The 13670-nt window shown below is 57.3% G+C and overlaps 1 protein-coding gene across 1 annotated transcript; it reads left to right on the top strand.

Moving 5' to 3' along the window:
• The first annotated feature begins 732 nt into the window (after positions 1 to 732).
• Positions 733 to 7151, top strand: TMED3 (transmembrane p24 trafficking protein 3). Its single transcript, XM_090263806.1, has 3 exons — positions 733 to 931; positions 2288 to 2536; positions 6555 to 7151. The coding sequence occupies exons 1-3, from the start codon at positions 755 to 757 to the stop codon at positions 6789 to 6791; spliced, it is 663 nt and encodes a 220-aa protein (XP_090119932.1). The 5' UTR covers positions 733 to 754; the 3' UTR covers positions 6792 to 7151.
• Positions 7152 to 13670: the final 6519 nt, after the last annotated feature.

The following is a 13670-nucleotide window of genomic DNA, read 5'->3' as shown; positions in this document are numbered from 1 at the left end:
CCACCTTGAGGGAGAGAGTGCACCCCCAAGATGGCTAAAAGGCTTACGAGTCTGGGGCCCCTTGTGTGCAACTTGCTGCTTACAGAGCAAAGCCTCAGAGGGGCGGCCGCGTGGTGCGCGGTGCGCGGTGGGTGCGCGGCTGGGCCCGGGTCCCGCTCGGCGGGAAGGCGTCCCAGCCACTTGCCCGCAGGAAGCCCTGCGGCTGGACAGTGGGCGCGCCAGCGAGACCATCGGTGGCCTGAGGACCGCGGGCGCAGGGAGCTGCTGTGCACTGTGCAAGGCCTTCGCGGGACCACGGGGGAGCACCTGCCCCACGGCGGTGGACTTTTAGTTTTAATTTGATTTAGGAAAGTAAAAAAACGGGACGTGTTCTACATCCAAAGGAAACCCACAGCCCTCCGTGCGCTGTAGCCCAGGGTCGGAGTTCCAGAGCGGCGAGCGCCGCCCCGCAGCCAGCAGTCCCCCGCTGTGCCGGTCCTCCCGGGGCGCCTGAGTCCCGACTGGGGCGGCCGGGCGTCTCCACGAACCACCGAGGTCAAGCCTAGCGCCGCTCACTGGGGAGCCGGGGACTCGCGGCCCGGGGCGGGGGCAGGGGCGGGGCAGGCAGCGGAGGCCCGAAGGCGCCGCGGGGCGCGGGGCGGGGCGGAAGGCCTCGTGCTCCGGCCCCGCCTCCCGGCGCCCGGAAGCGGGGAGCTGCTCGTGCCACGTCGCTCCCGGCGCAGCCTCCGCGGCCTCCGGTGTCTCTGCGCCGGCCATGGGCAGCGCAGCCCCGCGCTCCGCCTCCGCTCCGCGGCTGCTGCCGCTCCTGCTGGTCCTGCTGTGGGCCGCGCGCGCGCGGGGCACCGAGCTCACCTTCGAGCTGCCGGACAGCGCCAGGCAGTGCTTTCACGAGGACGTGGAGCAGGGCGTCGGGTTCTCCCTGGACTACCAGGTGGGGCCCCGCCCGGCCCTCGCCGGGCCCCCGGGATGCGGATGCTCGGTTGGGTCCTGCTCCCCGGGAGCTGGCCGGCATGACCCCTGCAGGCCCAAGGACTCTAGGGCGAGCCCCCTCTGGCTGTAGCTGGACGTAGGCTCTGCCCCAAGCCTCTTGGACCTCCGTCCCCGCGTGCACTGAAAATGGCTGCGAGAGGAAGTGGGTTTGTGGTTTTGTGTTCTCTTCCTTCCAGCGTTTAAAGTGGTTGTTGAGGGCAGCGCAGAAGCAGTGTGAGAACGGGCGCTTTGGAAAAGGGGTCCCAGCGCAGCCTTGAGCTCTGGCAGCCTTACAGCAGCAGCGCGCGGCTCTTGCCTGTGGCTCAGTGACGCCCCGGCACCTGGCCCTCCGGCTCCGAGAGGCTGCGGGGCTCACGGTGTCAGGGAACAGGCCCTGCCCATGAGGCTCAGTGAGCAGATCCAAGGCTGGGGGCTGAGTGGAATGTCTGCGGAAAGCGTCTGCGCCTGGACACTGCTGGGTTGGCTGGCACCCCAGATGATGAGGTGGCAGTGGGGGTCGGCCATGGATGGGCACTCTCTGGCTGAGGGGCCTTGTACCTGTGTGGTGGTCTGGGCCCCTCATTTGCCCACTTGGACAACTCTGTGGACAATGTACAAATCGTGGCTGGGGAACAGGGGGCAACCTAGGTGCAATCACCAAAAAATGATCATGGGGAGTTCATTGTGGGTTTAAATACCTCCAGCAGCAGGAGGCTCAGTGCTGATAAAGCAGATTCTTCCATCTAGACAGAGGGAGTTCTGAAGTTCAGAAGCAGGTGGAGGTAGTTTACTGTGTCCTTGGAGGGCTCTTGGGAATAGCCACTGACCACCAGTGTGGGGCTTAACTTTCTCGGTCTACAAAGTGAGCAAAATGATCCCCAGGACTCTCCCACCTCTGATAGTTGCTGATTCTGTTTATATTTGCCTCTCTTTTCGTTCCAGTGGGAATAACATTAACATCAACTGGATGTGCTCAGCAGTTGGCTTAACTTTGGACCTCAGTTTCTTGTTCTGTAAAGTGGGAAGGATGAGGCTCATTACACTCATGACAAGCAAAACCTCTGGAGTCAGGCAGACAGAGACTCAAAGCCTGGCCTTGTCCTTCTCAAGCAGTGGGACCATGGCCAGCTTACTGCCCTTTCTCAGCCTTGGTGCCGTCTTCTGTGAAATGGCGTTGTTGTAGCACCTGCTTTAGAAGATTGTGAGGCTTAATTAAATGAAATGTTTCTGAAGTCCAGTCACAGCGCCTGGGTGACTTTTAGTGAGTGGTGGGTGCCCTGTGGTAACCGCCGACCGTGGGTGTCTTTGTGGTTGTCAGGTCATCAGTGGAGGCCACTATGATGTTGACTGCTATGTGGAGGACCCCCTGGGAAACACCATCTACCGGGAGACCAAGAAGCAGTACGACAGCTTCACACACCGGACTGCGGTCAAGGGCGTTTACAAGTTCTGCTTCAGTAATGAGTTTTCCACCTTCTCTCACAAGACCGTCTATTTTGACTTTCAAGTGGGCGATGAGCCCCCCATTCTCCCAGAAATGGGGAAGAGGGTCACAGCTCTCACCCAGGTAAGTGGACATGAACTGGGTCAGTCCTGGGGGAATGCCCCTGGCCTGTTCCTCTTCTCCTGTCCTCGTCTTGGCTAGTGAGCAGGGTCACCCTCCACCCGGCTCCTGGTCTGTGGTCTGTGTTGGCTTCGCCCATCTCTTCACACCCAGTCCTAGCGCACACTGTGTTCTCCTGTCTCCCTCTCCGTTCTCTGAGGCTCCCTGCTGCTGAGCCGCATTCCTACTCAGTCCTCCTCGCAGCACTGCCTGCCCACCACCTGTAGCATGTGCCTCTGCTTATACGGCACGTCTGCGCCATAAAGACCAGAGTCTTTATGGTGTATTAGTCAGGGCAACACAAGTTGCTATAACACATAAACCCCAGATATCAATGGCTTCACACAACAGGAGTTGTTTTCTCCCTCAGGGTTCTAGGGAGTGGAGTTCGGGGTGGAGAGCTTTGCCCCATGGAATGACTCAGGAATCCAGGCTCTCCTGTCATTGGTCTGCTATCCCTTCAGGCTTCTGAGCCCTCTGCCTCTGGCCACCATGGAGGGAGGCAATGAGAGAGCCACACCTGCTGCTTAAAAGCCTCAGTCCAGAAGTAATACATGCTTCACTCCTATCCCTAGCTGGAAAGAGCCGCTTGGCCATTTTGGAAGAAGGAAGGGCTGGCAGATGCAGTCCTGTTTGGGCTGTCACCTCCTGGAAACAGCTCCATACTTGATAGAGAATGGTAGACACTGAGAGGACAGACGGTCATCCTTGTCACCCACTGCTCTCCAGGCTGATTGTAACAGGACCCAGCCTCCTTTGTCAGGCTGGGCTCCTGCTGCTTAAGTTCCTCCCTCCTCCCACACGGAGGCTTTGTGTTCTTTGCCCGTCTCCCCAATGCCCCGGTACATGGGGCATGACCTGGAAAAGGAGCTCATCAAATAGTTGTCAGATGACTGAGTGACAGGGCCCAGGGAGACCTGCAAGACAGGAATGACCATCTGTGGCTGCAGCTGTTCCAGAGCCAGAGGCAGAGATCTTGGGCCTCCCTTGAGGCCGGATGACCTGGGCTGCCCTCGCAGGGGGCCCATGCTCCTTCCCCCTGGGGCATGGCTGTGGGCTCACATGCTCAGTCCCCCACCTTCCCTAGTACAGAACCACCCTCTTTATAATGGCTATTTAATTAATTTAAATTAAAAATTCACCTCCTCGTTTGCTCTCTAGCAACATTGGTAGTGCTCTGTCGTCACAGGTGACTACTGGCCGGACGTAGGAAGTTCCATTGGTCACTGATGAAACAGCATCTGCTCTGAAGATTTTGTCAGCATCCAAGAGCAGAGCGGAAGGATTTTCTTCTCTAACCAGTGGAAAACTAGTTGGTAGAGAAAAGGCTTAATGGATGAGTGCAGTAGAGAAATTCTTTCTTGGAGGCTCAGAACTAGAGTTTGATTTTGTTGCAGGTGTGATTTGCACTTCCTTCTGCCCGGCCTCAAAATAGGCATTTCCTCCGACCTCTGTCCTCTGACCCTCCGCCCTGATGGGAGGTCCCTCGGTGTCTGCCCCCCAGTTAGCTGCACCCCACACCAGGAGGCGGGCGTGTGAGGTCGGGCAGGGCTGTCCTTGCCATCGGGAAGGTGTGACCCTGTAACTGCCTGACTATGGGACAGTGTGGTCAGAAAGAGCTGTGATGTAAGGGTGAGGAGTCTCGGGGGGGAGCCAGCAGTTCTTCCAGGAGAGACAGGGACCTCTTCGCAGGGAGAGGTTTTCTGTTAAAAGTGAAAATGTGGGCAGTTGCCTAGGAGTTCGTCTGGCACAGGAGGAGGAGGGGAGCTGAGTGAAGCAGGGAGCACAGCAGGGGCAAACAGACCGGCCATAACTTTCACCTTCCTCCCCAGCCCTGGCCCCACCTGGCTCGGCATGGTAGCTGCTGCCTTGGTTTTTTCGGGTTTGCTCCTGCGCTGCGGTGGTCCCAATGCTGCGTTTTCTGGCATCAAAATCAGCACTTGGGTGAAAGAACGGGATCCAGAGTGGCCAGGGCTATAGGCCGCAGGGATTTGACTTTGGCCTGAGTTCCAGGAGGACTGGGCTCCTCGGAGAGGACATGGGCAAGGAGAAGGCCACTTAGGGAGGCCAACCTGAGGCCTGGGCAGACCCTAGTGTAGGTTGAAGGTTTCTGAGACAGGTCAGAGGCCCTGGGCTGCCTCAGTTGGGGTCAAGGGAGATTAAAGGTTTTTCCAGACTCTCCTTCTCTGAGGCCAGCTGACACTTCCCTGCCTTTGAGTTCTGTCGTGGAGGCCTTGGTGAGGTGAGCACTGGAGGTCCGAGCTCCAGCAGGTGATACAGATGGTTTGGGGTGCTGGTGTGGGAGTGGAGGAAGGGGACCGGTCAAATGTCTCCAGGGACCAAAGGTCATGATGACCAGAACCCCTTGAGGCTCCAGGATGCTGGAAACCTGCCAGGCTTGGTGGTGTGGGCAGGGCTGGTGGTCACTCTCCAGGTGAACTTGTCTCTTCCCTCTGTTTCTCTTCCTCTTTCTTCCCTCCTTCTCCAGTGATTCTGGATCCCAGGAGAAGGCGTGGAAATGCCAGCCTGTATTACTGAGGGCCTGGGCCAGCCCAGGGGCCAGGGAGCTCTCGGGTCAGCATGCACTTAGAGTTTCTGAGTGCACTTTGGACACACTAAACATGTGTTTGCAATATGTATATGTGTGCACATGTGTGTATATGGGTGTGTGTACACACACACACATGTGGTATCTCTGTCCAGCCCTCTGTCAGTTCAAGAATGATCTGCCTTGTTACCAAGTCCTCTTATCTCGGCACCCTAAATCCCAGATCCACTCTTCTTCCCCCACTCGGCGACCTTCTTAATTGAGGTCCTCATCTTTCCTTCCCAGAAGTGCAGCAGCTGAATGGTTTCGCCTGCCTCCAGACTGGTTCCCACCAGTCTTGATATTATAACTACCAGGGGGTTCTCTTAAAGTGGGGTCTCATCTTGCCATTCTTCTGCTCACAGAGCTTCACAATGAAATCCTGATCCTCAAGGCTGTTACAATGAGCTTCCATGTCTCCTTCCCCTGATCCCAGGCTGGGCCCCGTACGCACTCTTGGCCCCTGCCCGCCGCTCCTGCCGCACGTACTGCTTCTGCTGCTCCTGTGCCTCCTGCCCCCGAAATCCTTTTCCTCCTGCTCTGCCTGCCCTCCTCCATCTCCAGTGGCAGGACCGGCAGCTTTCTCCTGGGTGTGCTCCTGACTCTGCACACTCTCTGTTATTGGCTCTTTCCATATGACATTGAGTATGTTCACCTTTAAATTGTGAACTTCTTGAGACACAGGACTGTGTCTGATGCTGATTCATCTCTCGGTTCCCTGGGCCTTGAACAATGTCTGCATGACATATAGACATTCAATAAGTATACATTTGAATGACTGAATTAGTGGAATGAAAATGGACTGGAAGAGACCCAGCAGGATGTGAAACTCTGGTGGTCTTATATTTCCAGGTGTCTTGTTTTGAGTCCCCAGTCCCACCACCAGTAACTGTGGCCCTCCAGGGGTCACCAGGCTGACATGAGTATAGAACTTCCTTGCTTGCTGAATCTCTGTGTCATAGTCATAGGCAGTGATGAGAGGGAGCACTAGGGAGGCTTCTGAAAATGCCATGTCTTGAGACCAGCTTCACACAAGTTTAAATAGGTTATGACTTCTTTCCTGGTTCCTTCCCAGTTTAGTCCCCTCTTCCCTCTCCTTTGTGAGTTCTGGAAGTATTCAGCAAGAGAACATGGCAGTGCTTGAAGGCAGAGGTTCAGGAACTCAGAGTCTTGAGTTCAGGTCCAGACATTGCCACTTACTGACTGTGTGACTCTGGGAAAATTACTTACCCTCTCTGAGCCTCAGTTAGGCTTCCTATAGAGGTTAAGTCAAGCCTGCAGTGTTCCATAACTGCCACCTCAGGTGCTGACAGCAGCACTTGCTGTGTGCCGGAACCCCCCCCCCCCCCCCCGGCCCCCGGTTAGCGACATGACTGCTCTTCTCTACCCGCTCAGATGGAGTCCGCCTGTGTGACCATCCACGAGGCCCTGAGGACGGTGATTGACTCGCAGACGCACTACCGGCTGCGGGAGGCCCAGGACCGGGCCCGGGCCGAAGACCTAAACAGCCGGGTCTCTTACTGGTCTGTCGGCGAGACTGTCGCCCTGTTCGCTGTCAGCGTCAGCCAGGTGCTGCTGCTGAGAAGCTTCTTCATGGAAAAGCGGCCCATCAGCAGGGCGGTCCACTCCTAATGGGGCGTCCTGTGCCGGGGTCCCCCACGACCTGGGTCATAGGTTCTTGCGGGCCGTGAGTGTGACCCTGGGTGTGGCAGACATGTGCTTGTCTCTCCTTCCATTCAGGTGCTTCTTTCTCATCCCCCAGTTGCTACAGTGTGTGGGGCTCAGTAATTGGAAGGCATCTCACTGGAGTGCTGAGTGAAATAGTTTACAGTCGGGATGAGGATGGGCCGCTGGGGAAGGACAGGTGGGCTTCTAGAGCTCCGGCCTGTGGGCGCATCTCAGGCTGTTCCCTCCACTCCACGGTGCTGGGTCATCTGCCTGTGTGTCCTGTCCCGTGTGGAGAGAGATTGGGGCTCTCTGTCTGCCTTGCCTCCCATGGAGCTCTCTGCCTGAGGAAACCAGGCCCTGAGGCAGCTTTGCAGAAATTCCCACCCCGGGTGACACTGCTGTCAGCGCTGAATGCAGGAACGAAGTGGTGACTGGGTGTCCTTGGTCGGCTGTGTATCTTCTAGGAGGCGGGACTCTGACTAATAAAGACTGCCTGAGCTCTGTGAGGACGCGTGCTTGCTTTGCTTTGCTTGAAAGGAGCTCACAGCCCGGTGTGGAGCGTGGCCACGTGTAAATAAAAAGTGTCAGAGAGCAAGTGATGCCCTAGAGATGAGTAGGGTGCTGTGCATGGACGTGGGGAGGGGAGTAAATTGCTCTCTTCCTGCTTGAACAAAAGCAGTGAAATGGACAGATGGTTATTTTGTGACTTGGACCCCAGAGATCACGGTCAACAACCCAGTTGTCACTGCATGCAGATGTCGGGGTTGAGAGCAGACCATGGAGGGGCTGAGCAGGAACAAGTGTCCACAGCAGCCACGATGGTCTCTTTAAAACTTAGGTCAGTCTGTGTGGCCCCTGGTCAAAGCCCCACCCTGGCCTGCGTGCCCTTCAGATTTCGCGGTTGGACCCTCATCGTGGGCCTGGGGCAGTGGCCTCTTGTCCCTGGGAGTCACCCACCGCCCTGTTCCCCTCACCCACTGCATCCAGGTCCCACTGTGTCTGGCTCTTCCCATCCTGTGCCAGGCCATGCTTCTGCCCAGGGCCTTTGCACGTGAGTTTCCTCTCCCAGTCTGCGTGATGCGCCCTGTCACGGCCTCCTGACCAGACGTCCTGTGAACGTGAGGCTCCCCTGCCCACTCTGTGAAAGTGGGCATGAAGAGGAATCAGAGCACATTCAAGCCATTATTTTACCAGAGTCTTCCTCCCCCACAAGACATTTTCAAATGGCTGGTTTTCTGCGGAAGGGAGTGGACGGCGATAGTTTAGTGGTTTATGTATTGTGGTGAGGAACGCACTGCCTTCTGAGAGACTGGGCTGCTGTGCGGGAGCAAGACGGCTGCTTTCTAGCAGGTCGGGACTGGCCGTTCCCAGTTACCGCTGAGCTGTGAGAAGGTGCCTCCTTTCCGCTAGGGACCTGGCTGCTGTTTCTGGTGGATTCAGCTCTCCTGGAACACCAGTGGGTGAGGTTCTGAGCAAAGGCAGCCTGATCTGGTATTTATGATGTTTTATTTGGGGCTTTAATATGATATGGCACACGAAGTCTAGGACTTCAGCTTCCTCATTTTCAGAGTTTCAGGTCCATCTTCTGGCCGTGGGGATAATACTGCGATGGTGATGTCCACGGGCTTCACTGGAACACACAGTCACTGAGCTGCAACATTTGTGTAACTGGCCCTTACACGCCCAGCCATGCGGTTATACTCTGTACATGTAGGAGCGTCACTGTCCCTGCAGGGCACAAGCCAGGTACATAGACATTAGGACTTCACCTGGAGTGGAACTACTGGGAAGACTGTTCCCCTGTGACATTTCTTCAGGCAGAATTGTAAGAATGCTGAGGATTTTCTTGGCTGAACTCACATGCACGGACCACCTAACTCAAATGACAGGCTATGGGGCATGTTTGGGAGAACTTGTTTTTCCAGCTCCCGTGGCAGCAACGGTTGTTGTTGGCCCCTCCCCGCTCACCGTGGAGCTGAAGACTGAAACTACTGGGTTATGTGGAAAGTAACCACCTTCTGCTTATTGCAGCTCTAGACACAATCCTTTTATCCTCAGAACCCCCGCCGCTGTAATTCTGGATCCGATGTGGCTGTGCGCGCTTGTGTTTCTCTACCTGGTATTTGGCCACAGGAGAAAACAGGCTTCATGTTTGGCTTTCTGTCACACTGTGGAGAGACCACCCAGGGACTAGGTAAGACTACATCATCTGTAGGTCTGTTTTTGCAGCCACCGTGACTGGTAACTGAGCCTCACATGCCACTGGGTACACATCTTCTAGAGACAGAGAACTTTTAAGAACAAACTTTGGTTGGTATGAGAAACTGTACCATTCACCTATGGGCGGTGGTACAAGAGAACAAAATGGTTTTGTTATGGTCCCTCCATGTCCCGAAACTGAGAGAAATTTCTTCCTCACGTTCCTAGTGGTGGCTTGCACACACGGTCAGGTCACAGATGTTTGTTGTCTAACGTGTGTCCCTGTGGCGGGGTAGACATGGGTTTGAGAAGCGATGAACTCCAAGCCATCAGTCTGAAAGAGAGAAGTCAGTCTGTCAGGTCCCTGATGGACTGATGACCGAGAGATACTCTGTGGGTCCCGAAGTTCGGCAGGGACACCAGAAATCATGTCGGTGTCGTCCTGCAAGGGTGGTGTGAGGTCATTTTTGGGCCACTCTCCTTGTGAGTGTGTCACTCCATACCTGTGGCAGTGGTGTGTTGTCGGAGTCCTAGCTGTGTGTGTGGCGGCAGAGTCATCGTTCCCATCAGTGCTCTGACTGTTGTCCCCATGAGTTCCCTTGGCCCGCCTGCACCCGGTGCCCCCTTCCATGCAGCAAGGTGCCCCTCAGGTCATACCCTCAATGGGGGCTCCCGTGTCCTTGACTCTTGGGATCATGGCCCTTTCTAGGGGGGTCCCAGCCAGGAGGCTTGTGGAGCTGCGCAGCCCTTGGCCGCCTGCCGTCCTCACCTGTTGTAGCTCCCCTCCCTTCAGAAGGAGGACCCCCGTTTCTGCACTGAACACGTCTTGACACACAGGAGGTTCTCGGCAGGTACCTACTGGTGTGGGTGAACGAACGTCTGCACATAACTCCCAGTGTCTCCTGCCCCTCCTCCGTTCCTACTTAGTGACATTTCTGTCCTTCAGAGCCCGCCTAAAAAGATGTCTCCTCAAGAAACTTCTAACTGTATTTTACGTAAAGTAACCTTGCCCCCGGGTTTTTTGTCTGCCTAAGTTTTTAGTCGAATTATGGAACTTTCCACCCTGCTAGTTATAAAGACGTGTGTTCCTGCACTGGTGTATGAAGTTCTTAAGGTTCAAGGCCATTGGTGATGGGCACAGTGCTTTGCACACAGCAGTGTAATAGGTGTGTTGCTGAATGAGGGAGTGAGGAGGGAGGTCAGAGAAGTAACGAGGGTTTAGATCTTGCACAGCCCGGCGGGTCATTGTAAAGATCTTTGGTATAGAGACAAGTTAGAACTCGCCTACTTTATATTTTGAAAAGGCTGCCTTCTCGCTCTGTTAGAGGTTGACCACAGGTGAACAAAGCTGGCAGCATCTGGTATCAGTGCCTCGAGGGGGTGGTGCAGGGACTGGCGGGCGGGGTCTGGCGTTATTTCAGAGGGTATGCCGGGGCGCTGGGCTCGTATTGGGAAGGGGGTGTCCCACAGTTGGCTAGGAGAGCCCCCCACCCCCAAAGGCAGCCGCTTTGGAAGGCCTGGTTTGCAGAACAGCGTGGTCTGCCGTGGTGGGAGGGGCCTCGAGGACAGAAGGTGGGCGGGCCACGTCCCGAACATCGACAGGCACTCCCTGTGGCACGCGTTCCTGAAGCCATTTGAGGGGTCCTGCGTCCTCAGCTCCCTGTGAGAATCAGGTGGCAGTCGAGGGTCATTCCTGCTGCCGGCCACCAATGGCGCCGTGTGTGTGTGTGTCCTGGGCCCTGGCCCCTGGGGCAGAGGGGCGTGGTGGTGGAAGTGTGGGCGCGGCTGTGTGCTTGGGGACCACGAGGCCAGGGCCGTGGGGGAGGGAAGGCAGTGCGGAGGGAGAGAGGAGGCCCGTGGCTCCGGCGTGGTGGGTCGGGCCTGCCCAGTGAGAGGAGGCGGACCACGGAGGCCTCGTACCTCGCAGTGCCCTTGCTCTCCACTCAGGCAGCGCTCCCCTCGCCCTCCCGGCCATCAATCCTCAGGAAGGGTGGCCAGTGGCCAAGGCCTGCTCAGCATACAGGCCTCCTGGCTGGGACCCACGTAGACGGGGCTGTGATTCCCAGACTCAAGGCCACAGCAGCCCCCAGACCTTGGAGGCTGTGACCTGAGGGGCAGCTTGCTGCAGGGAAGGGGCAACCGGGTGCAGGCGGAGCAGGGCCCGGACCCTACTGTGACGGCTCCACAGGACCCCCGAAGACTGGGACCTCCTCTGGCCCCAGAGAGAGAACAGGAAGGAGCACAAGCAGCTGGACAGGCAGCAGCACCACACAGAGACCGGCCTAGAGGGGCCACAGCAGCTCTCAGGTGACAGCCATGACCGGGCCCCTCTTCAGCCAGGCCCAGGACCGGGCCCAGGCTGCACCCAAAGGTGAACACCATCCGCGGCCATCCACGTGCCCCACGTGGCTCCATGGCCCTGCCCCGGCTTCCCTGCGTTTGCCTGACGCTAACCAATGGGAGCTACTTCAGCTCCGGGTCTATAGAAGGCGGTGGTGGAGTAACGAATGGCACAGCCCCAGCTCTGACCCTGTCAGCGAGTGCCGGAGGCCCGGGGAAGCCAAGGCCGGAGTCTGGGGGCCTATCGGGCACAGCGAGGCTCGGCAGCCGGCCCAGTCCTTGCCTACATACGTTGCTCTCCCACTTGTCCATGGGTGGGGGCCTGAACTGTCAGTTAGGTATATCCTTTCCTTCTCTGTCATGCACCCACTCTACTTCGGCCATAGGTAGTGTAGGGTGATTCTTAATTAGAACAAGAGAGGGGGCTCATGACAGATGTCACTGAAGAACTGCAAAAGGCCAAAACAGTGTAACACCTAACCGCGACTCAAACCCAAGGCTCTGCGTCTCCTAGGAAGGCGCTTACTCCACTAAACTAAACCCACTCTGCAAATTACTGTACGTTCCAGAGGAACTCTTCAGTTACCTGTCAGTCCTGTTGCGGGCTGTAGTCCCCTGTCTCAGTGCTGCCCTCCTGTGGGGAACTCTGGGGATTGCAGCTAAGGGAAGCTCACCGAGTCCACTGTACGCATAGGGCTGGATGGCCAGGGTCAGGGTTGATAGGTTTGGCGTTAATGAGCCCAGGGTTAACAGGCTTCTATCTTTAATAGACTTAGCCTGCCTGGATGGAGCTTCAGAAGAGCTAACAGGTTTCCAGAAACGCTTCGTATGTACCCCATCATCAGGGCCAGTGCTCTTTCGGGGTGGCTGTAGGAACCCCGAAAGCGAGGAGCAAGGCCAGCGGGGGACTGTGCAGAGCGCACGTCTGTCCGAGCACACTTAAGTGGGAGTAGTCGTAGCCGTAGCGGGGGCAAAAATGCACCTTGACCCCCCCGTACTTGCAGAGGTGAAGGCATCTCTCTGCAACGGGCCGGCCGCTGAGCCTCGCCGCGCCCGATGGGCCCCCAGACACCACGGGACCCCTAAAGACTGGGACCACCGCCGGCCCCAGAGAAAGGGCAGGAACGTACGTGCACAAGCAGCCGGGCCAGGCAGCAGCAGCACACAGAGACCGGCCCAGAGGGGCCGCGCCCGCGCAGGTGAGGGCCACTAACGGGCCCCTCATTGGGCCGGCCTGTGCACCCACGGCCCCGCCCCGGCTTCCCTGCGTCTGCAGGGCTCTGACCAATGGGAGCTGCTTCACTCCGGGCCTATATAAGGCGGTGGGGTGACGAATGGCTGAGTTTACTTTGTCGGGCGGTCAGGCAAAAGGCAGCAGCCCCAGCTCTGAGGCCGCCAGCGAGTGCCGGAGGGCCAGGGAAGCCAAGGCCAGAGCCCGGGGGCCGGGCAGCGCGCCGGGAGGCCCGGCAGCCGCCCCGGCCCTCGCCCACACACCGTGCGCCCCGCTTGCCGACGGGCCGGGGCCCGAACCGTCGGTTAGGTGTATCCCTCCCTTCTCCGTCATGCACCCACCCTACTTCTGCCCTGGGTAGGGTAGGGTCATTCTTAAATAAAAAAGGGAGGAGGCTATGCCAGATGCCAGTGAAGAAGTGCAAAAAGCCAAAACGGGTACCAACACACCCGACCGTGAGAGAGACGCAAGCCCCCGGGGCCCCAAGCGCCAACACCTAGCCGTGGCTCGACCCCGAGGCCCCGGGGCTCCCAGGCAGCCGCTTAACCCACTGAGCCAAACCCGCTCTGCTCGTTACTGTGCGCTCAGGGGAACTCTTCAGTGTCCGTCAGCACTCTTGCCGGCTGCGGCTCCCCACCTGTCTCCGTGCTGGGAACTATATATAAGTATAAGTGTAGGTCGCCAGGTACATCGTAGGCTTAGGGCTAGGGGGCTACGGTCAGGGTCTGCCTGCGGTCGGGGGTCAGGCTTAGGGTTAATAGGGTTCGCATTGATGAGCTTCGGGTCAATGGGCTTATCTTTTCACCGTTAATAGAGTTATCTTTCTGTCATTAATGGGCTTGGCGTGAATAGGCTTAGCGTTCCCGTTTTCCGCTTCCGCTGCCTACATCTTCTCCTTCTTTGTCGTGCATGTCACTCTACTTCTGCCATAGGTAGTGCAAGGTCATTCTGAATGAAAGATTTCGGGGGGCGGGGGGATGATGACAGATGTCGGGGAAGAGCTCCGGAGGCCACAGCAAACTAACATTTGACCGTGATTCAGACGCCAGGCTCTGGGATTGCCAAGAAGCCAC

Source organism: Furipterus horrens, unplaced genomic scaffold (assembly GCF_987537825.1).
Source record: "Furipterus horrens unplaced genomic scaffold, mFurHor1.1.pri manual_scaffold_16, whole genome shotgun sequence".
Taxonomy (NCBI): Eukaryota; Metazoa; Chordata; class Mammalia; order Chiroptera; family Furipteridae; genus Furipterus; species Furipterus horrens.
The sequence above is the reverse complement of the archived record's forward strand: the minus strand, read 5'-3'. Positions and strand labels throughout refer to the sequence as shown.

Bases quoted from the DNA above. Each gene is read 5' to 3' on its own strand.
- TMED3 (XM_090263806.1), top strand. From the start codon at position 755: ATGGGCAGCGCAGCCCCGCGCTCCGCCTCCGCTCCGCGGCTGCTGCCG. The intron at 932-2,287 runs GTGGGGCCCCGC...TGTGGTTGTCAG, and splicing joins GGTTCTCCCTGGACTACCAG to GTCATCAGTGGAGGCCACTA. The intron at 2,537-6,554 runs GTAAGTGGACAT...CTACCCGCTCAG, and splicing joins GGGTCACAGCTCTCACCCAG to ATGGAGTCCGCCTGTGTGAC.